Source organism: Actinia tenebrosa, unplaced genomic scaffold (assembly GCF_029948245.1).
Source record: "Actinia tenebrosa isolate PJP-AT-01 unplaced genomic scaffold, QUT_ActTen_1.0 PGA_scaffold9__36_contigs__length_13948895, whole genome shotgun sequence".
Taxonomy (NCBI): domain Eukaryota; kingdom Metazoa; phylum Cnidaria; class Anthozoa; order Actiniaria; family Actiniidae; genus Actinia; species Actinia tenebrosa.
The window spans coordinates 3,372,357-3,399,207 of NW_028292586.1; the positions used below are offsets into that span (position 1 = coordinate 3,372,357).

General features: G+C 37.4%; 3 protein-coding genes across 5 annotated transcripts in view; all 3 read left to right on the forward strand.

Moving 5' to 3' along the window:
• LOC116298274 (ras/Rap GTPase-activating protein SynGAP) overlaps positions 1-19,257 on the forward strand; it is a 34,182-nt gene extending 14,925 nt beyond the window's left edge. For all 3 annotated transcript variants that reach the window (XM_031706663.2, XM_031706664.2, XM_031706665.2), the window contains 17 exons: positions 3,415-3,513; positions 4,606-4,691; positions 4,815-4,945; positions 5,092-5,136; positions 5,348-5,413; positions 11,668-11,764; positions 12,587-12,666; positions 13,299-13,361; positions 13,910-14,019; positions 14,327-14,404; positions 14,866-14,933; positions 15,107-15,182; positions 15,275-15,365; positions 15,599-15,706; positions 16,093-17,222; positions 17,893-17,965; positions 18,654-19,257. In XM_031706663.2, the coding sequence (XP_031562523.2) occupies positions 3,415-3,513; positions 4,606-4,691; positions 4,815-4,945; positions 5,092-5,136; positions 5,348-5,413; positions 11,668-11,764; positions 12,587-12,666; positions 13,299-13,361; positions 13,910-14,019; positions 14,327-14,404; positions 14,866-14,933; positions 15,107-15,182; positions 15,275-15,365; positions 15,599-15,706; positions 16,093-17,222; positions 17,893-17,965; positions 18,654-19,094 (2,842 nt within the window). In that variant the 3' untranslated portion in view covers positions 19,095-19,257. The remainder of the gene's footprint in view (positions 1-3,414; positions 3,514-4,605; positions 4,692-4,814; positions 4,946-5,091; positions 5,137-5,347; positions 5,414-11,667; positions 11,765-12,586; positions 12,667-13,298; positions 13,362-13,909; positions 14,020-14,326; positions 14,405-14,865; positions 14,934-15,106; positions 15,183-15,274; positions 15,366-15,598; positions 15,707-16,092; positions 17,223-17,892; positions 17,966-18,653) is intronic.
• On the forward strand, positions 283-1,963 carry LOC148904496 (uncharacterized). Its single transcript, XM_089025143.1, has 3 exons — positions 283-917; positions 1,297-1,384; positions 1,631-1,963. Exons 1-3 carry the CDS (start codon positions 518-520, stop codon positions 1,878-1,880), a joined length of 738 nt encoding a protein of 245 aa, XP_088881269.1. The 5' UTR covers positions 283-517; the 3' UTR covers positions 1,881-1,963.
• On the forward strand, positions 5,422-7,809 carry LOC116298275 (beta-1,3-galactosyltransferase 5-like). Its single transcript, XM_031706666.2, has one exon. The coding sequence runs from the start codon at positions 6,164-6,166 to the stop codon at positions 7,412-7,414; it is 1,251 nt and encodes a 416-aa protein (XP_031562526.2). The 5' UTR covers positions 5,422-6,163; the 3' UTR covers positions 7,415-7,809.
• Positions 19,258-26,851: the final 7,594 nt, after the last annotated feature.

A 26,851-nucleotide genomic window follows, 5' to 3' on the forward strand; every position in this document is an offset into this window, starting at 1 on the left:
CAAGAAGTCGGCAATTCATTAAATTTCGCCAGGTTAAGCAAAACCGATAACTGCCGGTGCGATGAAAAAAGACCAAGTTTGGAACCAAAACTAACTGAGTATATCAAACAAGTCATTAAATACCAGTTTTGCCTTTAAGTAAGCATGTTGAGTCTTTTTAAACATTTTAAAAACGTTTTTTAAAACGATATTTATTTTTTATTGGTACGATATGCAAATTAGGTTCACAAATTTGCATCAAACAACATGAAAGCGTGAAGTTTTTTCCACTTGTGAACCTATATTATATACCCTATGTTTCCAATCAAAACAGAAATAGTTTTTTTACCAGGATATGTCTTTGCGACTTTTCTCTCTTTTCTTCGATGATTTGCTAGCATTGTTCATTTGTACTAAAACTTGTAGATTTCTTTTAATTAAAACCAGACTGAATGGTATTACGTAGCAAGCTAAGCCTTGTGAAGCCTTGTCATATTTGTTCGAGCTACTTTTAACTAATGATGTATTATGTTGAGAAATGTCTTCTTTGCCGACCCGTTGTTCTTTTTACGAAATCTTACAGACGGAATGTGGATCCAGTAGGGGCACTGACGCACATGTGGTGCTATCAGAGTGCAATGCTAGTATTTCTGCTCATTTAGTGAACTGTCACTTGTCCCAATGCTTAGATATTACAGAAAGCGAATTGATTTTAGCGAGAGCTGGAATCAGAGGCTTATCATCAACTCATGTCGCATCCATGACCATATGTCCAAAGCACAGGCATCTTTTAGGAAGATTCTGGCGACCACCGAAGTCTTGTCAATACCCGAATCATTCTGGTAAAACTACGAGCGTGGCGGGAAGACACGTTATAAATTGGCAAATGGCCGAAGAAATACACCTTTTATTTGGTATATCTACAGCTGTCGGATCATGTAAGTATCATCTTTAATGTACATGCACTCATCTCTGCCTTTTTTTAGTTTAAAGTTAAGCAAATGTATATCAAGGGCGTAGGATGAGACCCCCCAAACTAAAACGTAAAACTAAAAACTAAACTGAACGTAAAACGCAATGCGGGCTATTTTTCGGTTTGTGTTGGTTTTGGTTTGGCGTTTCGGGGCCCAAACTTGAATTTCGTCCCCCCCCCCCCTCCCCCCTTTTTAACGCATTCAAAAGATTGGATAAATTGCAGTTATTTAATCGGACAACCAGTGATCAACATAATGCCAGTATAACATACTTAAGTTGAATATAGGCGGATCTTTGCTATAAATGATCTTTTGATTCAGAATTTGTTTTATATATACATAGCTGTGTGTACTTGTTGCCGTAAGAAACATGCTGAGCGTATTCAAGCTAAGAAAAACATAAAGACAGCCCATCTCGATGATCATCAAAGGTTAGTTTAACAAGTTGAAATATATCCATTATTTTACAACCGGTTGCTTCCTTTTCCCTTTTTGCCTGACTAAGTAGGAAAGGAACAAATAATACACGGATTTGCAATCCGCGAGTTAAACGGGGTGTTTCAGTAGTCTTACTAGTCTTGCAAAAGATGGGTTACAATGTTGCGTTTTCATTCCCATAAAATTTACATTTGATTCTTTTTGCTAACACTTTAATGTTACTTTTCATTTACTTTTAGAGCCGCAAAATGTTACGCGAATTTGGTGATAAGCGCACATACCGCAGATATGAAAACAACTCCTTGCCGTGAAATATCGGCGCCTGATTCACCCATGCTCAGTCCATGTTGGACTCCAGGAATTGGCCATACTATGGCATACGGGAACACCAAAAGCAAAGATGTCCTAAATGTTTATAATACAGCGATGGATGACATCGCAAGAAATATATCTTGTTCCCGAGAACCTTTGGATTTACAGATTAATTAATTAGAAATGGCTCACAGGGAAAAAATAAAACTTCACGCTTTCATGTTGTTTGATGCAAATTTGTGAACCTAATTTGCATATCGTACCAATAAAAAATAAATATCGTTTTAAAAAACGTTTTTAAAATGTTTAAAAAGACTCAACATGCTTACTTAAAGGTAAAACTGGTATTTAATGACTTGTTTGATATACTCAGTTAGTTTTGGTTCCAAACTTGGTCTTTTTTCATCGCACCGGCAGTTATCGGTTTTGCTTAACCTGGCGAAATTTAATGAATTGCCGACTTCTTGTACGGAGCGTAAACAAGAGTACCCACAAATTTTATTTCATAAGTTTGTAGACTGGTGTTAGTGCATTTGAGCTATGATAGACTAAACTCTAGGTTAGGTCCCACTTTCGAGAAAATCGCCTTCAACTGCAGGTATTTTAGCGCCTAACGCGTTTAGGAATTTTAGTATATATATTTAAATAATCATATCTCAGTGAAAATTTTATCAAATTTAATCGTTAAAACTTTTAATTATAACTAAAAGTTATAAAAATCATGTGTAAAAATTTCAGTTGATTTAAGTTAGTAAAAAAATTTTGGCGGCGCCCGATATGTACAGCTTAATCGCAGCTTTCCCGACGGTGAATTTGCAAGTTTTGAGGTGTCATCGAAAACCGTCTCGTAAAGTACCTAAAAATCCGAATTGATCCAAATAAATGTGATAATTGTTCATTGCATATAATAGTGGACTTTTACTAAGAAAATCAGGAAAATCGGTGATGGGTCAAATTTTGCCTTATCCGTTCTTACGCGGACGGCCTCTTAAGTGTTTCTATGTAAGTTTATATCATATTTTAGATAAAATGTCATGATTCAACAACCTTTCAAGTTATACATTTTGTGTACAAATAAACAAAGAGCGCACGCAAACGGACGAGACGTGACAATACAAGAGAGCGAGGAAAGAACGACTGACAAAAACAATTACAGGAAACAGACAAAAAGGAAACAAAATCAAAAAAAAAAAATACAATAATGTCAAATGCATGGCGGTTAAATCCCTGCTGCGGCTCTGTTTGCCATGAAAGCTTCTTCCGTGCATGAATGCAAATAAGTATTACGCTCTTTGGGATATCCTTTCTTATTTTACAAGCCTTTTTCACTGAAAAGACCGTTCATGGATTAAGTGTTTGGCGTTTTGGTTTTTGGTTTTTGATTGGGCAGGTGAAATTGAGGGGGGATCGGGAAAATTTTAGTAGGAAAAAGGGGGGATGGGCAACTTTTTATCTGAAAAATGGTCGGTGCACAATTTGTGGAAGAAGCTACAAGCCTTGCTTAGGGGGATCATACTTTTTGCATGACTTTAAGGGGGGTGTTAAGAATTATTCTGGACATTCCAAATTTTCACCTGCTCCCCCACCCCCCCCCCCCCCTCTACCATACATTATGAACGCAGCCTTTTGAGGAAAGAGCTTTGAAGTGAGCCTGAGAAGGGCTGATCAAGCTTGTGTAATTACTTGTTTATTTATTGTGTTTACATTTCAGATATTATTGTGAAATTCTTCTTGATAAGGACTTGTATGCAAGAACCACTACTAAAACAAAAGCTGATAGTTTATTCTGGGGAGAGAACTTCAACTTTGAGTATGTGAATGATCTATGTGCATATATCAACTATTATCAATCAGCTATCATTATCATTATCATGCATATCATCAATATCCTCAATCATCATCGTCGTCATCATCATTACCAGCATCTGAGCATGATCATTATCATCATCATTATCACACCATCTTTACCAGCATCTGTCATCAACTTCATCATCTTTACCAGCATCTGTCATTATCATCATCATCATCATCTTTACCAGCATGTCATCATCATTATTATCATCATCATCATCACCATCTTTACCAGCATCTGTCATTATTATCATCATCATCATCATCACCATCTTTACCAGCATCTGTCATTATTATCATCATCATCATCATCACCATCTTTACTAGCATCTGTCATTATTATCATCATCATCATTACCATCTTCACCAGCATCTGTCATTATTATCATCATCATCATCACCATCTTTACCAGCATCTGTCATTATCATCATCATTATCATCATCACCATCTTTACTAGCATCTGTCATTATTATCATCATCACCATCTTTACTAGCATATGGCATCATCTTCATTATCATCATCACCATCTTTACCAGCATCTGCGCATCATCATTATCATCATCATCATCACCATCTTTACTAGCATATGTCATCATCATTATCATCATCACCATCTTTACTAGCATATATCATAATCAACCCCGAGGTTGTATCAGAGTATCGTTAATGAACTTGGAAACCAAAACTCAGTTCCTCGGTCGCAGTAAAGATGTTAAAACCTATCTTCCTCTTAATTACTGATATAACCATTCTCTAAATAAATCGATTCAATATTTGTACAATATTTGAATTACATAGTTTTTCGTTTTCGCACCTTTTTATGCTCATTATTATTCATGTATATAAGTTAACGTTTTTTAGTTTTTTATCACTTGATAATGACGTTCAGTTAACGTCGAAAAGTCGTGAAATATTTTGTTTTTTAGTAAAGTTTTATCGCTGAATTTTATCTTAAAATGTTACAAGAAACCACTTCTTATCAAAATCGATTCAAATTACTGAATTTCTGAAAAAATCTTACCAAGTATTCAACTATTTAACTCTATAGAGATTTACCCGATTTTTCCAAACTGACTGTCAACCTCTACAAAGACAGCGACTCTAAAAACAAAAAGGACAAGAGAAAAGTTATTGGTAAGTGACCAGGCAAAATGCAAAACGCTCTGATTAGGGCCATTAATAAACGTATAAATGACGTTATATCGGTCTTATCAGCCGTTACCTTGACGACGTAAACATTCCTGAATATTTTACCAGGCTCTGTTGATGTTATGGTTGAGAACCTTGACAACAATCAAGAGGTCGAAAAATGGTATCCTGTTACCATAGCAACTAATAAAGGAACCAATGGCGAGGCGCCTAGTATACGACTCAAGATTAAATATCAGGTAGTTATAGGATCAATAGTCCCCTTCACAGTTCCCGGCGACACCTTGAAAGGTAGCCGTGTCTTTTCCTCATTAACGTTTCTTGTTGGATAAACCAATACGGCGACTGAAAATTGATTTTTGTTTTACACCTCGATCTTTTATAGAGAATCTCCATCCTACCATTGAAGGCTTACAATGAACTGCTCTCTGTAAGTTGACAACTTATTTTTTTAGTTTTCTTCTTCAGTTCTGTCTGTCTGTCTGTCTGTCTGTCTGTCTGTCTGTCTGTCTGTCTGTCTGTCTGTCTGTCTGTCTGTCACGGTGAATCAAAAGACGAAATTTATGTGATGTTGAATCCAGGGGTCCAACCCAAGACCTCAGAAGTGAGAGGTGATTGTATACATTTTGATCATTTCACAGTACATCAAGAATAACTATATATTGTTGTGCGAGACGTTGGAATCTGCAGTTAGCTCCAAGGTTAAGGTAGGATGATCATGTTTAGAGCATTACGGGCACGAGCATGCGCACGTCCTAAATCGATGACATGCATAACAATAAGCTGTTTTGAGATCGAGAAAAAAGCTCGGTCGAGTTGCCATTGTAGTGCATCTTGGGGCTGTTTCAGGGAAGGAAATAGACGCCATCTTGGAAATACGTCCCTAAAAAAGCCCCACAATGCATTGTAAACCAGCTCGATCCAGTTATTTTCCCTCAACCTCAGAAAGGCTTATAGCAGGGTGATAATTAGATACTGGGGTTTTACAACACGGCCTTCAAGAGCCTTAGCTTTTGAAACAATTTACAATCAAATTTTCGCTAAGTTTTAAATTCTGAGATATTCTAGATAATTTTAAGCTTGTCGACATAGCAACGGTAACTAAAGGGAGTCGGAACAATGACTTGCTTTATCAAATATCGATTAGCCGAGACCACAAAAGGTCCAAACTTTCGTTACGGTCTGGTACCCCCTTTGTGTAATATAGAATTAATGCGTTGCTGGATAAAGCGTTTTCATGTGACGTCACATTGTACCAAAACGATACATTTTCTATCTTCCGGGAATTGAACTCTATTTTTATGCAAATACTGTGCAGGAAGTTTCTATTGTTTATGGCTGCCTTCTCAAGTGAGTGAAAAACGCTCCATAATTTCATGTACCAAGTACATTCGTAATATACCACTGAATGGCCAAGACTGAATTTCCAAACCCGATTTCGCTTAGGAGGTTTGAAAATGCTGTTGGTCCTCTTGATTCTACTCGTTTACTTCCAGCTGCTTATTTTCTGGTCGGTAAGTTCAAAAAAACACGATTACTCACAAAGTTTTCAAGAACAAAAAGAAGCCAAAGGAACCAAGAATCTTCAAGATATCACTTTAAATCATCGGGGGATTAATAAGATTCTCCAAACCCAAATGGTTTTATCGTATCAGCCTCGAACTAAAAGCTTTACGAAACAGAAAGAAATCACAACAGAAACACAAAAGCCACGAACTACAACCCTCCAACCCTCAAGTCCTACAACCCTCCAAGGGTCTACCAATAACTCGTCTGAGAAAACAACGCTTAAACACCTGTTCACAACCAAGAAATCTGCTGATATGGAGAATGATTATTATCCTTTTGTCGACTTTTCTTTCGTATGGCCAGAAACCATGCCAGATTTGAAAGGAGAAAGAGATTTTTTCCTAGTTGTTGTCGTTAATTCAGCCGCCCGAGGAGAAAAATACAGACTGCGTCGCGAAGCCGTCAGAAAAACTTGGGCAAAACATGTGACAAAATGTGAACTACTACAAAGTGCGAAGCTCAGAAATCATAAATGGATCTTAGTATTTTCGTTAGGAAAGGCAGGAGAATATGCTGATGATAAAGCAAATGCTGAAGAAGCCAAAATGCACAACGATGTTCTAATAGGTGACTTTGAAGATATTTATATCAACAATGTTATTAAGATGTTTATGGGGAAACTGTGGGTATCTTCAATGAATGTACGCTATATTCTTAAGACAGACGACGATGTTTATGTTCAAATACCTTCACTTATAGACTTCCTTGTGACACAAGGTTATCCTAAACCATTTTATGGAGGTGCGCCTTACTTCAACTTCAAAGTGGATCGAGACCCCGAGGGAAAATGGGCCATAAGCAAAAAATATTTCAGTGAAGATATTTTCCCTACTTTTTGTGCTGGGGCTTTCTACGTACTTTCCACAGATATTTTGCCTAAATTGTTTAATTATGTTCGTCGAAGGCGACCATTTCACACAGACGATGCCTATCTTGGGATTGCAGCTAGAGATATGAACATAACGGTCCAAAGAATCCCCGGCCTCTTGTTGGAGCCCTCTATGTCCGATATTTTGAGAGGCTTTGATGACTGTAAACTGATACAAGCGAGGGGATATGGACACGACGTAGATCCGCCGACAATGAACATAGTTTTCAATCGTTTAGAGGATCTTTGTAGAAAAAACTTTTCTTGCTAATAAAGAACATTTACTGGTATTTCTAGTTGAACGCGGCTCTCGACTAATAAACGTTTCACGTCACCAAATTGTACGCCCCAACACATTGGTTTGGCAGGTGAAAGTACGTTCTTATTTATCCGTGAACTTGTTGGAATTTGCGTGTGAACCTGTTGTGACTTCGCTTAGCCAATTTGACAATTTTTTGACATGGTTTTCTTAGTTATTAGACCTTTTGCATAAAAGACACGTGTCCGTTGTACCAAGACGTCCCACTTATCAAGCACCGTGATAAGATAATGAGGGTTCTAAAAGCATCATTATCACCCTATGAATACATGCCATTGTTGATGAGCAATCTTACTATGCAAATTAACGGTTCTTTTAATTGGGTGAGGTGGGAGGGAATATTCTTCTTTTGTTTTGTTTTAATGGACGAATGAATGGAGGAAGAATAGTGATGAGTTGGCGACTGATTAATTGGATTCGTTTTTATTCCTTGTCACAACGAAAGTTTCAATAATGTTAATTCATTAGAAATCTTCGTCTTCTATTTCGTATAGTAAGGCGTTGAATTCGCACTCGAGCAGCAGCATTACGACGTTGTAAGTTCAGTATCGGTATTCTCATCCTTATCACGATTTCTTCAAATGTTTCTATAGTTTCCCCGGTTAGATACCAAAATTCAGTATTCGTGGCGAGTTTATAAGGACACTGTAATAATCTCTACCACCGTTCATTTCGGAACAAAAGACACCCAAACAATCCAGGACGTCAAGTGGATATTCATCACGGCCAAACCCTGAACGACTAGCATTGCTATGAAACACTGAAGCCATGCTAAAAATTTCAAAGGAAAAAACTGGGTATTGTTTACAATTCAGAATTTGGTATAATGTCAGAACAATCACTGGAATTTGACCAAAGAAAAAAAGGAAACGGTGGTGGCATATCTTTGATAAATAAATAACAATGGTGACTGTGGTCACTCAAACTTTCCAGTACAAGAAGGACACCAAAAAGTCGAAGATTGATAGCGTCCTGGACATGCTTCCAGGCATGATGGACAGCGTCAAATCAGTCGCGACGCCCAAAAGTAAGCTGTCGTCAAGTGGTAAAATCTTTCAGATTCTGAATAAGGTATCAGTAGACCTTACTAGTTTCTATTTCCTCTCGGTAAAATTTTGGAATATTATCAAACTCCTGGTCATCTACATACTTAGGCTGGTTTCACGACTAGTGTTTTTATTGAAACCACTGGTCTATTGATAAAGGTCTACTGATAACTTTATACATGTTTCATTTGTTTTTTCGTTTTTCTATTTTTAAGATTTCTTTTCGAACGATATTTTATAGATACATTTGGCGTATAAAAGACACTTAGTCGAGTATAATTTAAATGAAACTGGACCATAAAGGAAGCTGAAATCGTGCATGTATTGCGTAAGAAAAATTAAAAGCAAAAGAAATTTTGATATTTTGTTACGAAGACATCAATGTTTAAAACAAAAATCTAGTAGAGTATTTCCATCATATCCGTAAAACTTTTCGTAAGGATTTTCACAAATTTGCTCGAGCTAGATAAAATGTAAATAACAATATAAATACCATAAGATTTTCTATAATATTGGCGACCATTAGCATTCCATTCAACACAAATTAATGGTAAATGAAGAGACAAATTAACAACAATAAATTCGAAGTGGAGGCACTTACAAATACCCAAAACTTTCTTTATAACAGGCATCCGACCTTTTTGTTTCATGCTTTGCCCCTGGACACTCCATAATGCATTGCGATTGAAGGTGATCGCCTTATCGCAAAAATGCAGGTTGTAAATGGTATTTGGGTATCATTTCACATTCATCTTGCAAATTCATATCTCAAAAACGTCTCTCGCGATGAATAAACCTTTCCCAAATTCGCTTGAAATGGAGGCGGTCCTTGATTCTTTTCTTTATCAAGGCCAGCCTCGACTTGAAACCATTTTGTGTTCGGGAAAGATCTATTGAATGCTAATCGACTCCATAACTGTAAAAACAGTCTTTTACGAGTTCCCCTTAACACAATGGCCGCAGTATCGTTGAAGTAGTCCATATTGTTTTTAATGATTGTTTCTGATAAATGAAATACGAAATACAAAACACATATTTTTCAGCGTGGGTATAAACTGAAGCAAAATTATGGCAGAAATGGAACATTAGAGCCGACATGAAGACCGCTAGTAAGAGGAATATACTCATTTCCACGTGCCTGAATAACAATGACAGGGTATAAGTGAGACATTTCGGGACATGGGAAAGATGTCTTATATGCAAATGGTCTACTCAGAGGGATTTATTTCGCATATTGCCCTGGTTATTATACGAATTCAAGAACTTTGTAAGAGTCAATTACCGAGAACGAAGGCATTATGCTAAAGAAATTCCCAAAGCATTATGCCAAAGAATTCCCAATTTAGGTGGTTTTCACAAAATTTCAATCGACTAAATAAAATAAAATACTGAATGAAAACTTTATTTATACATAATTCTAAATAAAATTCTTTGTAGAAAATGTTTCTCGGATGCATGTGGCTGGATGGAAGACGATAGTAACTGGTGTAAAGTTAGCCAAAACAATAAGTTCCTTGCATATATAAGCGTGCAATTACCGGAATTTGAATAGATCTAAAGTCATTGTTCTTGGATATTGTTTTATTGTCTTCATGCCTGAGGTCCGTTGTATCACCAAGAAAGAGTCAAAAATAGTTGCAACCTAATGTCAAAGCCGTCTTTGGATATATTAGAGTTTTTTCGCACAAGTAATCTACATTTCTCGACTTTGGGTATGGCAATTCGTTGACACCCTATTGTGTTCGAGTTAGCCGAGATTTTTGGTACCAGGTAATATGCTTATTTCAATAAAGTTAGTCACCAAAAACCAGGAAAGCTGAGATCACTGAGGATCATGGGAAACAATTCATTTCAAACAAGTAAAGCCTTTTTGATACAAACTGCAGCTTGAGGATGCTCAGTAGAGGTGAGACTATAACTGGTAAAAGATGAGCAAGTCCATCAACAGTTATCAAGCGGTTGAACCATGTAAAAAATATATATCGAAAAACTCTAATACTATCCCATTTTTCATCTCGATTTGCATGTGAGGTATAACCAGGGGCGGCGGAAGCTGAAAAATTTTGGGGGGCACTCCAATATTTCACGGTACCTTGAAATGACCCCCCCTCCCCCCTCCCTGTTTAGCTTGATTACAAACGTGTATGTGTGATATTTCAATCAGTAACATTTTGCCCGCATTAAACCACTTGCAATTGTGCTGAGAGACACAAAAATGATGCAAGTCGTCGCTAGATATATCGTATATTTTTTAGATACAGAAAATTATGTAATATCAAAATAATAAATAATGGTAATCATAACCAAATCTCATGCTTTTTTGTGTGTGTGTGTGTGTGTGTGAGGCATTATATTCTGGGGGGGCCAGTGCCCCCCCGGCCCCCCCGCTTCCGCCGCCCCTGATAACTAACATGTGCACGGAGCTAACAGCAAATCATGAAAACGATAACAATTTTTCTTTATAATACAGTACCTGTGTATTAACTGTTTTGGTTGAGTGATAATGACTTATAGTCACAAGATATAAACCATTACCGCACTAATAATTTTATTTTATTTCATGAACTTAGTGTTTTCACTCTGCCAAACCCTAAAACAACCTCTGGGCTGATCTAAGTCAGGGCATGGCTAACTCACAGATTGAACCCTGAAACAACCTCTGGGCTGATCAAAGTCAGGGCACGGCTATCTCACAGATAAAACCCTAAAACAACCTCTGAGCTGATCTAAGTCAGGGCATGGCTATCTCACAGATAAAACCCTAAAACAACCTCTGAGCTGATCTAAGTCAGGGCATGGCTATCTCACAGATAAAACCCTAAAACAACCTCTGGGCTGATCTAAGTCAGGGCATGGCTATCTCACAGATAAAACCCTAAAACAACCTCTGGGCTGATCTAAGTCGGGGCATGGCTATCTCACAGATAAAACCCTAAAACAACCTCTGGGCTGATCTAAGTCAGGGCATGGCTATCTCACAGATTGAACCCTGAAATAACTTATAGTCTGAACAAACTAAGTCTAAGCCACCATAACTGAAATTCCCTTAAATAGATGGAGAGATATATGATTGTCCTCGTTCAAGGAATCGATATTGAGATTACAGAGGGGAGAAGGGCGTGCACTACTTTATGTTGTATGTACTATTTTTGGTGACAGGACGAGATTGCCGGCATTATCCTGCGAGTCTTACAACCAATAGGAAAAGCACAGGAATTCCTGGTGGACATTGTGATGAACGAAGTAACCAAACTTGGTATGTTAGCCTTGCAAGTTGACTGCACATTTTTCTTTACTTTTCTTTCCTTTTTGTGTAATCCTTCGCTGTGTCAGTCTTTGTAATTTTTTTAAAAATTCCAACTCGAATGGGGAACGAGGCGTACAAGTTTATTAGCTGTGGACCGAGTACTAAGCCTGCTCGGTGAGCTTTTGATTACTGAGTTCTATGCCGGCTAAACTATAAGTAAAGGTTATAGTTATTTTGATAAAGTTATTCACCAAAATTCTACAAAGCCGAGATCGCTGAGAATCATGGGAAGCACTGTCATACAAAACAAATAAAACTTTTGATAAAACTACTGCTTGAGGATACTCACATGAGATGAAACTGTGGCTGTAAAAGATCTCCAGTCCATCAATAGTTATGAAGTAGTTGAAACATGTAAAATATATCTACCTAAAGGGGGACATATTTCCAAGATGGCTTCTATTTCGTCCCTTAAAACTGTCCCACAATGCACTTCAATGCCAACTCGACCCAGTTCTTTCCTCAAACTCGGAATGGCTAATAAAGACGATGAAGATAGTTGCACGAATTCCAGAGAGAATTGACTGAAGAATTTCAACAATACAGATTTTTCTGAGCACTTGATAAAATACATGGTAAATTTATGAACGCATCAAATGAAACCCCGACTTCGCATGTGTGCCATTGTTTTGAGGTTACTCAAGGAAAATCGGTAGCGATGTATTCAAATGATTTTGACCTCGGAATTGAGCTCTACATATAATTAATTTCAAGTGAAATAAGTCTTATTAATTATTTAAAAATTAAAATTGTTTGATGGTTTCATTACAGCGGACGAAAATCTAGTGTTTCGTGGAAACTCCTTTGCAACTAAAGCTATGGACACTTACATGAAGATGGTGGGCGATTCGGTGAGTTAAGCAATAACCATTGGAAATATCCTTCTTTACAGCCTGTCACCCCTTATTTTCGCCTTAGAGGCTAGTTTCGCTCTTTTCAAGCGAATAGCGGTAAATCAATCAATATTGCAGCCGTTTTCCAGTGCAATAGTCCCTTTCACAGTTCCCTGCACCATCTTGAAAGGTAGTCGTGCCTTTGCATCCAAGCGAGACGAACGGTGAGCTTACAATGATAGAGACCTTTTTTAACACCTTGGACAATTATTCACTGGTCTCTATCATTGCAAGCTCACCGTTCGTACGACCAATCCACTTGGCCGTATTGTTTCCACATTCCAGGCCACGTGTCATTCCCTAAAGTATCATTTCTTCGTTTAATGGTTGTAAATGAGAGTGCATTCTCGGTGAAATGATACGTGGTCTGTAATGGGAACACATTACCCCCAAGTGGATTTGGACCATTCCTGGTAGTGTGCTTGATAAACAATGTTTTGGTGACAGATTTGGTTGTGTTGGGCTAAGGATCCTTCCTATTGGAAGTTCCACCTGATGTGGAATGCTTTCTACAGATTTTGTTTTACAGTTTTACAGCTGCGCAACTTTGAGGGACTAGTGAGAGTATGAAATTTTTTTTTTTTTTTTAGTATTTACAAGAAACACTCGGTAACCTCATCGCTTCAGTCTACGGTACCAATCAAGATTGCGAGGTAAGCCACCATTTGTAAAGCAATCGAGTTCTTCATAGGACACTACTTATTCCATAGGGAACACACAACGATGGAATAGACCCCTTCACAGTTCCAAGCGCCATCTTAAAAGGTAACCGTGCCTTTGCATCGAAGCGAGACGAACGGTGAGCCGGCAATGATAGAGACCTTTTTTTAACACCTTGGACAATAATTCACATGTCTCAATCATTGCAAGCTCACCGTTCGTCTCGCTACGATGCAAAGGCACGGCTACCTTTCAAGATGGCGCAGAGAACTGTGAAGGGGACTATTGCCACATAACGAAAAAAAAAAAATGCATTTGTGCGATTAATTGTGTCCCTAATTTTAATTTGTATATGAGAATATATATAAACTCATATATTTGTACTACGGTTATAATTTCGATTTGTTGCTAATTTGGTCCATTAAGTAGAAAAGAGAAGGGTCCATTAAGTAGAGTTTGGAAGGTCTCTTCCCTTGATTCGAGGGTTTTTCTCCGAGATACCATGTTTAAGTGACATAGTCTTCCTATTTTCTTTTCGCAGGTTGATCCTTCAAAATTAACGGTTAACATCGACAGTAACAGGCAAAATCTCAAGGCATTCGTGGAAAAAACCTGGATCAATATTCTTAATTCATCGAGTTTTTTCCCCAGGTATTTAAATTGCCTGCTTGCCTGCTTGCCTGCTTGCCTGCTTGCCTGCTTGCCTGCTTGCCTGCTCGCTTGCCTGCTTGCCCTTCCTATATTTCTTTCTTTATTGCTCCCTTAATCCCGTCCTTTCTTCAATACCATCTTTTATTGATGCGGTATGTCAGTCAAAAATTACATATGTTTTACTCGTCGTTTACGTTTAATTTGATCGCGTTAGAGTTCCTATAAATGAGAAAAAGATTACAATTTAAGAATTTCCATTCTTTAATACTTGTCTCATTTCCCAATACGCGTTTGTTTCTTAACGAAGAGACCTTCAAGAGACGTTCCACGAGTTTCAGAAACGATGCGCAGATCGAAATAAAGACTTGAGCAACAATCTGATCAGGTAATGATTATCCATTGTTCATCCATAGTTTACTATATATAAGCAACGCCCAAAATTCTAAGATCCAAGAAACGACCACATTATATATATATATATATATATATATATATATATATATATATATATATACGACACCTCAGTAACTGAAAGTACTTTTTTTAACAATCCCATAAAGATTTTTTTCCCACTGGAGCAATTAAAAAAATTATTTGGAGACAGTTGGAACTCATTAACTTGTTGTGCTGCATATGTTATGGGCCATCCAAGCCATGGTAATAATGATGGTGATGGTCTCATTTCCATATTTTTAAAGCAGAGGCATCACCTTCTCACCATGAGTGTTAGTCCGGCCTGGGATCGTACACTAGACCTCTGGTATAACAAGCAACTGAGCCAACCAGGTCAGACGATCAATAGATATAATAGTCACTGATCTTTGTCGATTTATTGTTTTAATACAGTTCTTCAATCTTCTTACGCTTCTTGTGCCCTGCTATTTTATCGCCAAGTTTATTTCACCTAGTACAAGGTGGGTTAATCGATAGTATACATCTTACCCGTGTCTCCCATTCATCCACTCATCTTTTCTCTCAACCTTTTCATCCTTTTTATCATTTTTCCAGTTTAGTTATTTTGTTGATATTATTATTAAGTTGTTGATATCATGTATAAGTTAGTAATTGGTTACTCCAACCCGAACAGAATATCCAAACGAGAAAACATCAAGAACTTTGACGCTAATCGCGAAAGTCATTCAAAACCTGGCGAACTTTACAAGGTATGTTTACGTCAAATAAAACCTACCAGCTTTACCTTGGAGGGTGATTCTTTCCCATGTAATGACCTATGTTTCCTACCATATCATTTCAGATTTGGTGGTAAAGAGGAGTACATGGAGTTCATGAATGAATTCGTTGAGAATGAGTTTGAGCAAATGAAACAATTTCTCGATAAAATCTCGGTAAGAAATCCTTCAGAAAATATCTTCTTTTTGCCCCTCCCTCCCCTCCCCTTCCCTTCCCTTACCCCCTCTTTCTGTCTCTCTGTCTCTCTCGCCTTCTCATTTCACAGTGCATGCTTATCTGTCATGTAACTGTGGTTAAAGAAAAATGTCACCTTATTCAGGAGAGTCGTTTAAATCAGTTAACTTTAGGGTTTTGACAAATAAGACACATTCGATATTTTTTCTTACAGGCCCAACCTAATGCGCGGGAAAACCACTATGACGGTAGTATTGACCTTGGGAAGGAACTGACTGTTCTTTACCACACCCTGAAAGAACAAATGAGTAAACTTAACCAGGTATCCAACTATCTACCTGTCCATCCATCCATCCATCCATACATCTATCCATCCGTCCGTCCATCCATCCGTCCATCCATCCATCCATCCATCCATCCATCCATCCATCCATTTAGCCATCGATTCTTCAATCCTCCTTCCATCCATCCATCCATCCATCCATCTATCCACCTGACCATCAATCCATCATTCATTCATTCAATCACTCAGCCCATCTGTCAGTCCAAGCGTCTGCTGTCCTTCGGTCTATTGGTCCATCCATTCATTCTGATACTCCCACCCATTCACATTCATTTATTTTACAAATTTCTCTCATGAATTTACTCGTTCGTTTTTTATCGGTTTATCATGCTTTCAGTCCTTTAAAAAAAAACATTTCGTTTAAGGATCTGCAAGACCATCTTCGTCCTCTTCAGTTCGTCCTCAAATCCCTACAAGAATCATACAACGATGTCGACCGAACTACTACTGATAACACCGACTCCGTTCCGCCGAAGAAATGGGCCTCATCATCTGACTTGATAAGCGACCAGACTAAAGAAAACATTACACTGACTCCTGTTAATCAAATGCAACCAACCAAGGCGCAGGAAGATCCCTTCACAGCTTCACGCCCGGGCTCGGGCAACGAGAGTAGAGTCAGTCCGAGAAGAATGCCCCGATTACTACCGACTCCTCAACACCTGATCGTCTCACCCGAAGAAATCATCGTGTCTTCTCCGTGTGACTTCGGAAATCGTCGATATTCGTCGCCGAATACCCGAAGTTTTTACGAAAATGATTTATCGTCGACTGCTAGCTCGGTTAGTCTTCGTCGCCATTCGTATTTGAATGCTATTGGCACAGATGACGAGGATGAGCCAACTCGACGTTCCACCGAGACAAGTGCTGCAATAGAGAAAAAGATACGCAAAGCACAACTGGGACACCCAAGTCAGATCAAGCAAGGGAACGGAACTCATTTGAACGGGTATAATACTTTACCAACAGGAGAGACGAAAGGGACGCGTGATTTATCCAAATCCTTCACAGAAACAAATACCAAAAGTAAGAAGAAAAGCCCCCGAGACAGGCCCTGGTCCCTAGTTTTGGATTATCAGTCGAGTCCCAAAGAGGCAAGGCCTTCCACACCACCTGTTATAATGGACCGTTCACGCACGTTACTTGTTGCTGATTCCCCGAGGACACAACAAAAAGCGTCCCCTCTAGCAATCATTGATTCTATAACCCGTAGCCACACGGAACGAGACTCTGATCAAAGCTCTCCCAGTTCGTCACCGTTGCCACAGAGACGAACACCACAGCACTCTCCGAGGTTACTACGAGCACGCTCCGAGAAGACACCCGAGCTCAAACAGGTTGCGCGTACCCCATCTGCTACTAGTAGTAGTTCCAGTGAGAGTAGTGGAAGCTGGCGTAGCTCTAGTTTTGGGAGCAGTGGTACGGCTGATAAAGTACGAAGGAGACACATTCTGCCAAGTACACCCAACATGGATGGACCTCGGAGGGAGTCCAGGTGAGTCGATACATTGTTTCCATGGTGACCGTTGAAAAATTATCGCTACCTTGTAACAGCTTCTGGTGATCTAAGCCGAGGCATGGCTTATTCACAGAACATGATAAATTGTTGTTGTACGAACTTCTTCTGCTCATCATGAGTTGAATGGTTTTGTCCTTAGCCAAGCTAAACCACAATGCATCAAGTTTTCAATAGTCCATTTCACAGTTCATTGATTGCCCCATCTTGAAAGGTAGCCGTGCCTTTTCATCGAAGCGAGACGAGCAGTGAGCTTGCAATGATAGAGATATTAATAATTGTACAAGGTGTAAAAAAGGTCTCTATCATTGCAAGCTCACCGTTCGTCTCGCTTCAAAGCAAAACCACGGTTACCTTTCCAGATGGCGCAGGAAACTGTGAAGGGGACTATTCTCTATTACTCAGCCTTAACCTCAATTTTGTGTAGAATATTCACGTGTTCAAGTGAAGGTCCGTGGATATCTCTAGTGTTTGTATTGATGAAGTTGTGCATTTTTTTACGTTACCGTTAGTATTTGTGAATATTTTAACAGTCAATCGTGGGAAACCCTAAGAAAGTGGCTCTGTAATCAAGGAACAAAGTGGTATTCTAGAATCTTGAAAAAAGTCTGCTTTTTCTCACTCGATTTTTATTGTTTCTTCCGAAAAGGTCAACGACGGGATCAAGAGAGGATGACGGTAAAGACGACAGTTTATTTTCTCAAAATGCAGTCATTCACGAGGTAAACGTTTTAGGTGTTCTTTTTTTTTCCTCAGTCACGTAACATAGACCCCTTGTATGTGACGCGTCAAAGGAGCTCAACTTGGAGGACAAAGCAAAAGAATTTCAATATCCTGAGAATAGCGCAGCGCACTGATTTTAAAAATAGCTTAAAGATTCGGACAAACATTGCATTCTGTTTAACCGCTACGAGGATTATACGAACCGATTTTATTATTTTTACTTAAAGTTACAATAATAACCCATTTAAACTAAGATCAACTGCGATCAGCTGTGAAAATTATCTGCTGAAAGTAAACTTGTTAGTTTGTTTGTCCGAATTTCGCCTTTGTCTTCGTATTTATGACGTCATGGCTGCGCTGCGCTATTGGAAACCTATCCGACGTGCTGCAAGGGGTCTATTGCTTATGCAATAGAGCTTTCAAGTTGCGACGTATTTCCGGGTCCATCTGCTTACAAATACCGCTAACATAAGATAAACAATGTTCTCATGAACTTTGGACAACAAATCCTGTCACGAAGAGATGTTAGAAAAATCTTAGAGGACTTCGTTTTGGACCCGGAAGTCGTTTTTCTATACGATTGTTGCACACTCGCCCCAGTGGTTCTCGATCTCACGCTCCTAGAGCACTGGTGCGAGAGGACCTCAAAAGTAGCTCCATAACAAGATAATCTTTTTTGTTTTACAGGAACAAGATAAATCCGACTTATTAAAGGAGCTAGAGGAAACGAAACGAGCTCTTGCTTCCACTCAAGAACAACTTGTATTACAAGAGTCCAGTACGCATAAATTAGTAGCGTCGTTCAAGGAACGCCTGGCAGAAACGGAGGAGAACTCAGAGAAAGCGCGCGAAGATAAAAATAAGGAAATAAAAGAGTTACTAGATAGATTAGTCAGTGTCGAAAACGAACTTGAAAAAGAACGAGAGGAAATGCAAAAAGTGGTTCAGGCAAAACAACGAATTATCGACGCACAAGAGAAACGAATCAAGTCCCTTGAGTCGACCAACTCGCGACTTGTAGCCACACTCAACCAGCTGAAGTCCAAACAAGATAAAGATCGATCGAAGCAGATGGACAAGAAAGAACAGAAAGTATCGATTGAAGAACAGAAAGATGAATATGTTTGACTAAAAAGATAGCACTTGCTTACGTGGTGTCTCACGTGATAGTCACGTGCCTAAAAGAATTTTTAATTATGGTTGATCACCTGATCTTTTATATGTCGTAAATACAATTTAAAATTTTTTTAATAATAATAATATTAGCATAAATATAAAAATCTGAGCAGAAGTTGTATTCTTTTATTCAGTTCCGCCATTTTTGTGCGAGCGTGTGCGATGAAAATAGGCCATTTCACGGATCCTGTTACTCAACTTCAGCCTCGTCAGCGTGTAATTATTCTTTAGAATTTGACTACAGTCCGCAGTAATGAAAGGAATTTACACATCAACGAACAATTGAAACACTTGAAAATTTCACAGGTTGTAGGCAATTTCTAAAGAATATAAGCCTTCTATACCTTTAGGTTTGGTAAGCGGAATTACTTTATTACTCATGCGCCATCAAGCAAAAAGTAAGAACCAAAAAAACATGAATGAGATAAATTTATAACAAACACGCAATTTTGTATTAAACCAATTATAAATACGAAGACTATTCCATATTCCAATCAAGTAAAACACGTAGATGAAATATCGGTAGAGTTTTGCCTTTAATTTTTTTCGGATGTTATTCAACGGATGCCGACGCCATTTTTGAAACCCAATATTAATTTCATGAGAAACCTACTAAGTAACTCGTACCCCCGGCAGGGAGTTTTGATTTTCATCAGGCAGGAAGTCCAAACAGCCATTGATATAAATGTTTAATAAGGGAGCATTAATTTTTTAGGAGTGTGGGTAAGCCGGAGGAATCCCTATAAACAGTGATGTAAAATCTTAACACCCCTTTCTTCTTTCTACATAAAAAAGTGAACCTTCCCTTAAAATTTCTTGAATCCTTGACCCCCCCTCTTTATGTAGTACAAAATATTTGATGACCCCCCTGAGTAGAAATTTAATGGCCCCCGCCCTGGATTCCCCCCACCGCCCGAATACTTCCTAAGAACAGGTGAAAACGATCAGAACAGGTGACTATATTCATCTACTTCAACTGACATTTCACTGGCGGATTATCTACACGGATTTTGTCGGGCGACTTGTTATGTCACCTAAAAATATAAAAACAAAAACAGTGAACGCCGACAAGCTAAATATTGCATAAGTGTGTTTAGAAATTTCGGGTTACTTACTTACTTACTTACTTACTTACTTACTTACTTACTTACGTTTTTAATGAGGTCAACAGATGTAATTTCAATATTCAAGGTCAATGGGCAAGCTTGATTACATTCTATCTTAATGACTTTACCTGACATAAAGAATAAATAATTCTAAAATTTTGTACGTGTTAATAGTACACTAATTGGGGACGACCTGCTGTGCTAAGAGGAGAATTTTCTTAAATTGTTGAGCAAAAACAAACGCCTTACCTGGGAAAGTACGACTAATTAATAAAGTCGTTAAGTGGGGTCCCTAACTTTAAAACAAAAAAGCTGAATTTCGTTGCAAAGAAGTTGGCATGCCATATTAGTTTCTTAGTAAACATATAATATATATTTTTTAATCTATCAATTCTAATTATTATTCTTATTACGATATTTTTTCACTATCTCATCATTCTTGAAAGATAACTTGCCATCAAATTGCTCTTATTAGTTGTGAAAATATAAACACTATATCGTGAAACACTAATTACTAAATTGCTTAAAATAGTGCTAGTTAAACAAAAGGAAACAATAGAATTAGAACAAAATAGTGTAACTTAGTATTACTAATATTTCACGGATATATTGTTTGCACTCTAAATGTGACTAAACCAATACTTTGGCACAAAAGTTATATAGAGAAAAATATCGTCTGCTTAAGATCATATTCTCCCTAATTATATCTTTTTGATCGATAAGATAAATAGAGTTTATCACAAGTTAAGAGCTTGTTATTTACGAGTTTTTCGTATCGCGAACGAGCTAGCCTGCGTCACATCCGGAATTTTCTTCGTAAATACCGTCTGCGAAACATCGCCAGAAAGCTGGTTCTGGACCCCCCGCAAATTGCGCGATTATATATAATAGATTCTGATTGGCTGTTAGCCATTGCTCATTCTAACGTGAACTCCGATTGGATAACATCAAATAGGATGTGATCCTCACCGGATGTTTAGTGTAAAATCATAACACGAGCGAGTGCGGTGTTTTCCTTGATAATCTTCAAGTAGAATGACCTTTCCCCTTCTCAAAATAACACCAAAAGTTTACTATTTGTGCCATCAATTCATCGCAAAAGATTATGAAGTTGTTCTTTTAAATGGAAAACAAAAATTCAACCCTATTTTAGAAGTGCAAACACTATAATTTGAAGTACGACGAGTTCACACGTGTGCCGTCAATGCATTGACAAGCTCAAAAAAAGAAGGAATCTCATAAAATAAACCTTTGAGATCGAAAGCTTCTTCGACGTCGGTATCATTTCGATCCGATAGCTACAGCCGATATTCCTAAATTACCTAGGGACGAAACTTGGTCTTCTATTAAAGATTTTAATGGAGATATGACTACTAATATAATTAATATTTTCTATTTCAAACTGATTCTTTACGAAAACTAGGACGCTTTGCTCGTTCACATCCGGTTTGATAGTGCTATCCAATGAAAGTTCACGTTAGAATGAGCAATGACTAACAGCCAATCAGAATCTATTATATATAATCGCGCAATTTGCGGGGGGTCCAGAACAAGCTTTCTGGCGATGTTTCGCAGACGGTATTTACGAAGAAAATTCCGGATGTGACGCAGGCTAGAACGAGCGAGTCCTCGAGCGATTTAGGGTCGATTTTGATTGGTCAAAACTCAAATATGTCGCGAGATCTTATTGGACAGTTTTACCGTGAATCGTGAAGTGATATCGTATCACTACACTGATATGGTTTTATTCACGGCTTTAAAACACTGATATCGACCCTAAATGTGTAATAAAGCACTAAACATTATGAAATAAATTGACTAATATCTTAATTTAGAAAAAGCCGGTGTAAGAAAATCAATATGACATAATCTTAAAAGATGACACATTTTTAAAGTCCTTATTTTTGCTGAAAATTATTTTCAATACTCAAACCCATTTTCTAAAGATAAAAGAAAAAAAGCTCTAAAAAATATACCAAGGTTTTTCGATGGATAAAAGAAGTTTTGCATGGCCTTTTTTATCATAATTTTAGAATATATTTCTTTTTTTGCCGAGTTCATGTAGAAGTCTTGCATCCTGTTATGTCTTCGGTGCGTTGAAATTTCCGTCAAATTATATTTACGAAATTCATGATAAAAAGTGTATAGATAATGATAATGTATGCATGACATCTAAACAAATATAAGTGTGAAAGGGAAGTCGTAAGATGTCACTTCGTCTCATTCGCTGCCCTTGGGTTTTATAGATTCCCCGTCATTGAGTGACCGTGAGGGATAGCATGAACACGACTGCAGAGAGCCGCGTTCAATGAATGGCATGTAGCAAGTCGAACACCAGGGTAACGTTAAAGTCACGGTCGCACTATGAAGTCAGATGCGCGATAAAAAGCTCGTTTTAAGCTGTCCCACTCGTAACCTCTAGCCGGCGCCAAGTATAACGATCCGAGTATCTCTCTCTCTCGATGCCGTAAAAGCTTCGGTTGGGCTGTCAAACTGTGGCGAGCATAAAGAAATCTGCAAACAATGCCTTTCAAAGGTCATATTGGTTATTAGACCAAACCATAATACTTACAGATCCTCAACTAAATATGATTGGATGTCGAAATCGCAAGGTAAGCACAATACCAGTCAATTTTAAAATCTAAGTTTGAAGCAGTATCTCAAAACTCTCCGAATTCACTGCAGGTCACAGTAGATAGTCTTCAAACATTCAGCTTTCGTGACAACTTAGTCAACAAACATCAAACGTTGTAATCGTCTCTAACTTAGAGAATTCCCAGTTGAAGTGGCTGTACGTGAATTCTTTCTTGTTATCTGTCGATATCTCGCTATCTGCTTGTCATTCTACTGAGCATTCTCCTGGCAGATAAATTACCTAAACCCTTACAGTGATTTAACCTCCAAAGGAAACTAGACCTGCAATAAAAATACGATATAACATCACGATATGGTGATGACTTTTTCTGCAGCGAGTGACACGTAGAGCGAAGATAGCTCGGTGCTCCTGATAAGAACTAAAGGATGCTTGATTTCGAGATACATCGCGAAATAGGCTTCCTGTTTTTGATGACTTGACTTGTGATTCAATTAACGATCGGTGTGAGCGCTTCATGTCACCCGAGATGAAAAGATTGCATCAATTTAAACACAAATTAAACTGTAGTTTTAAAAGCCATGGTTTAAAATGACGTTGTAAATAATGTTAGAATCGCGTCGAGGAAAGATAGCTGACACATGCGCAGAGTAAACAGCTACTTGGCTCAGGGTCAAAAGGTCGAGTACGAGACAATATATTTATTTTTTTCATAGCATCCCAGCTGATACTCAGGGGAGTAAGCGTTGCGTGACGACACTAATAGTGGCTGCTGCGTAGGAGATTAAGCTCATTCGCAGCGCAAAGCCATATTACATCATCTTATTTCATCACCGATGACACATGATTTTGAAAAAACTTGTATAAATGACTGAAAACTGGTTTAACAGGATTAACTTAATCTAATTTTCTTTATAATGGTATAAATGACTGTGGAAAACTGGTTTAACAGGATAAACTTGATTTAATATGGTATAAATGACTGTGGAAAACTGGTTTAACAGGACAAACTTGATTTGACTTGTTCTTTTTTATTTTGCAATAGTTGAGGAAAATTCGCTCATTTTAACGTTATTCTATTGCTACTCTGATGACCTTCACATAAAAGTCAAGGTCAACCAATCAGGCTTGAGAATAGTAGAGATATTTAAAGTAACAGATGATGTTAATTCTCATTATTTATTACTGTATTAATATTTTACAGAAAGAAAGGTAGGTAGGTAGGCAGGTAGGCAGGCAGGTAGGCAGGCAGGTAGGCAGGTAGGTAGGCAGGTAGGAACAAACAAACAAACAAACAAACAAACGAAAGAACGAACGAACGAACGAATAAACAAACAATGATTGAGAGATGTAGGATGAATTATTTTGTTTTTGTATCTTCTGCGCATATGCAGTAGCTTCTATCAAGTTGCCATCGTAAATATCTCAATATAGTTGTCAACTGCAAATCGTAAACATATCTAGCATATCGGAGATGTAATCAGAAGGCCGGTCATATCCGAGATTTTTGAAATATTCATATATTTCCCCATAATCTACTTGTACTTTTTAAAGGACATTTGTTTTTATTGAAAATGACCACATGCACATATTGAGTGGCTCTTTTTAGTTTTATTTATCATGCAATCGAATATCTTCTTACAGCAACAGAGCATAAAGATATGTTTGGGTTATAAGAAACGATTAAGATGTCCATCAGCACTCTAGGACCTAGGTGTGTGTAATATGCAACATGCATAAACTTTGACCCTTTTTAGATACAGTCAATGTCATTAACGTTGTCCACCGAAACATTTACACATTTACACATTTGAAATTTAGACTAAAAGAAATATCACGTGTTTCCTCGAACGTTCTGGCATAAAACAAACGCTGAAATACCATTCTCCATCTGGATTTTCGATTCGCGAGTTGAAATTTACATTTAAAGTTCAGGCTGACGCACACGAGGCAAAGAATACATAATGAAGCACGTGTTATTTCTTTTAGTCTAAATGTGTAAATGTGTAAATGTGTAAATGTGTAAGTGTGTAAATGTGTAAATGTGTAAATGTGTAAATGTGTAAATGTGTAAATGTGTAAATGTGTAAATGTGTAAATGTGTAAATGTGTAAATGTGTAAATGTGTAAATGCGTAAATGTGTAAATGTGTAAATGTCTTTTTTTCGGTGGACAACGTTAATGACATTGGCTGTATACACTCAATTGAAGAATCGTTGTCGGGTTCAGAAACATAGAACATAAAAGCTGAGACCGAAATGGCCTACCGAAATCTAGAAATTAGTTTATATGGATATATATAAATATACTTGACTATTGGCAAATGGCTGTATATATATATATATATATATATATATATATATTTAAACGCCAGCGGATTACACCAACGGTCATTCAATGTAACTTGCCTGATGAGTGTGGTCATTGCGACCATACGAAACAGATTTTACATTTTAACCCTCAAAACCAATTGATTTATAATCTGTAGGATATAAAACACAAGAATAAACTATTTTGACGTTCATTGAATAAAACAAATAATAAATAAAGCGAGTTTTCTGTTTTGCATATCATTAAATATTCTGAATAAATTAGGCATTTGTATAAATGTATACTACAACCTTTCTGCAATCGAGTGTATATATTTAACAAATTGACATCAGATTTTTATGTGTCTGTCCTCTTATTGACAATAAATTGCGTCATCACATTGTCAAAGTAATGTGGATCCACGAGGCGTAGCCGAGTGGATCCGCATACTACTTTGACAATGTCATGGCGAAATTTATTGTCAATAAGAGGACAGACACATAAAAATCTGATGTCATTTTGTTTTTTACAATAACAAAAACGATAAAAACTTCTCATTTTTAGCGATCAAAACAACTAACGGAAAGAGCGCGCGCTCGTTGACGTCAGTTTTATCTGTCTGTCTTCTTATTGATGATAAAAAATAACCAATCAGCGCGCGAGAAATTTGTAAGTTATTGTAAATATATATTTATATACACTCGATTGTAGAAACGTTGTAGTATACATTTATACAAATATCTAACTTATTCAGTATATTTAATGATATGCAAAACAGAAAAATCGCTTTATCTATTGTTTGTTTCATTCAATGACTGTCAAAATATTTTTTTCTTGTCTGTTTGATAGTACAGATTATAAATCAGTTGGTTTTAAGCGTTGAAAATGGTTATTTTGCATTATGCATCTCATTAGACATTTGTATAAATGTATAAATGTATACTACAACGTTGCTGCAATCGAGTGTATATATATCATATTGACTGGAAGAGAATGAATATACACTCGATTGCAGAAACGTTGTAGAATACATTTATACATTTATACAAATATCTAATGAGATGCATAATGCAAAATAACCATTTTCAACTCTTAAACCAACTGATTTATAATCTGTACGATCTAAAAGACAAGAAAAAATATTTTGACAGTCATTGAATGAAACAAACAATAAATAAAGCGATTTTTCCGTTTTGCATATCATTAAATATACTGAATAAATTAGATATTTCTATAAATGTATACTACAACGTTTCTGCAATCGAGTGTATATATATATATATTTGTTTGAGAAGAAAAAGTCAAGACAACATTTTTCCCGACAAGCCTGTTTCGTGAATTGCTTCACTCTTCAGGGGATTTTTTTTTTTTTTTTTTTTTTTTTTTTTTTAGCGTATTTTCTATTTCGCAGAGATAGTTTGTGCTGAGTGTATCGTTGTTTGAATGTTCCTTCTGTCAGGCCAATGTAGTTTTTCCCAGTAGTGTCCTCGTTTGTTGTGACATGAGCGTTGTAGATGATGCTGGAGGAGAGGCAGTTGTTGTTTAGAGGGCATTGATCTTTTTTACGGCAGTAAAAGCTACAACTCATTATTCATAAAACCCCATATCCCATTTCAAACACACTTGCTACCAAAACAAAAGATCCTTTCGAGTATTTACCAGTTAATTATTTCAACACGTCCTTCAAACACTTTCAGATT

Coding starts and splice junctions, on each gene's coding strand:
- LOC148904496 (XM_089025143.1), top strand. CDS start 518: ATGTCTTCTTTGCCGACCCGTTGTTCTTTTTACGAAATCTTACAGACG. Junction 918..1,296: donor ATCTACAGCTGTCGGATCAT/GTAAGTATCATC, acceptor ATATATACATAG/CTGTGTGTACTTGTTGCCGT. Junction 1,385..1,630: donor CATCTCGATGATCATCAAAG/GTTAGTTTAACA, acceptor ATTTACTTTTAG/AGCCGCAAAATGTTACGCGA.
- LOC116298275 (XM_031706666.2), top strand. CDS start 6,164: ATGCTGTTGGTCCTCTTGATTCTACTCGTTTACTTCCAGCTGCTTATT.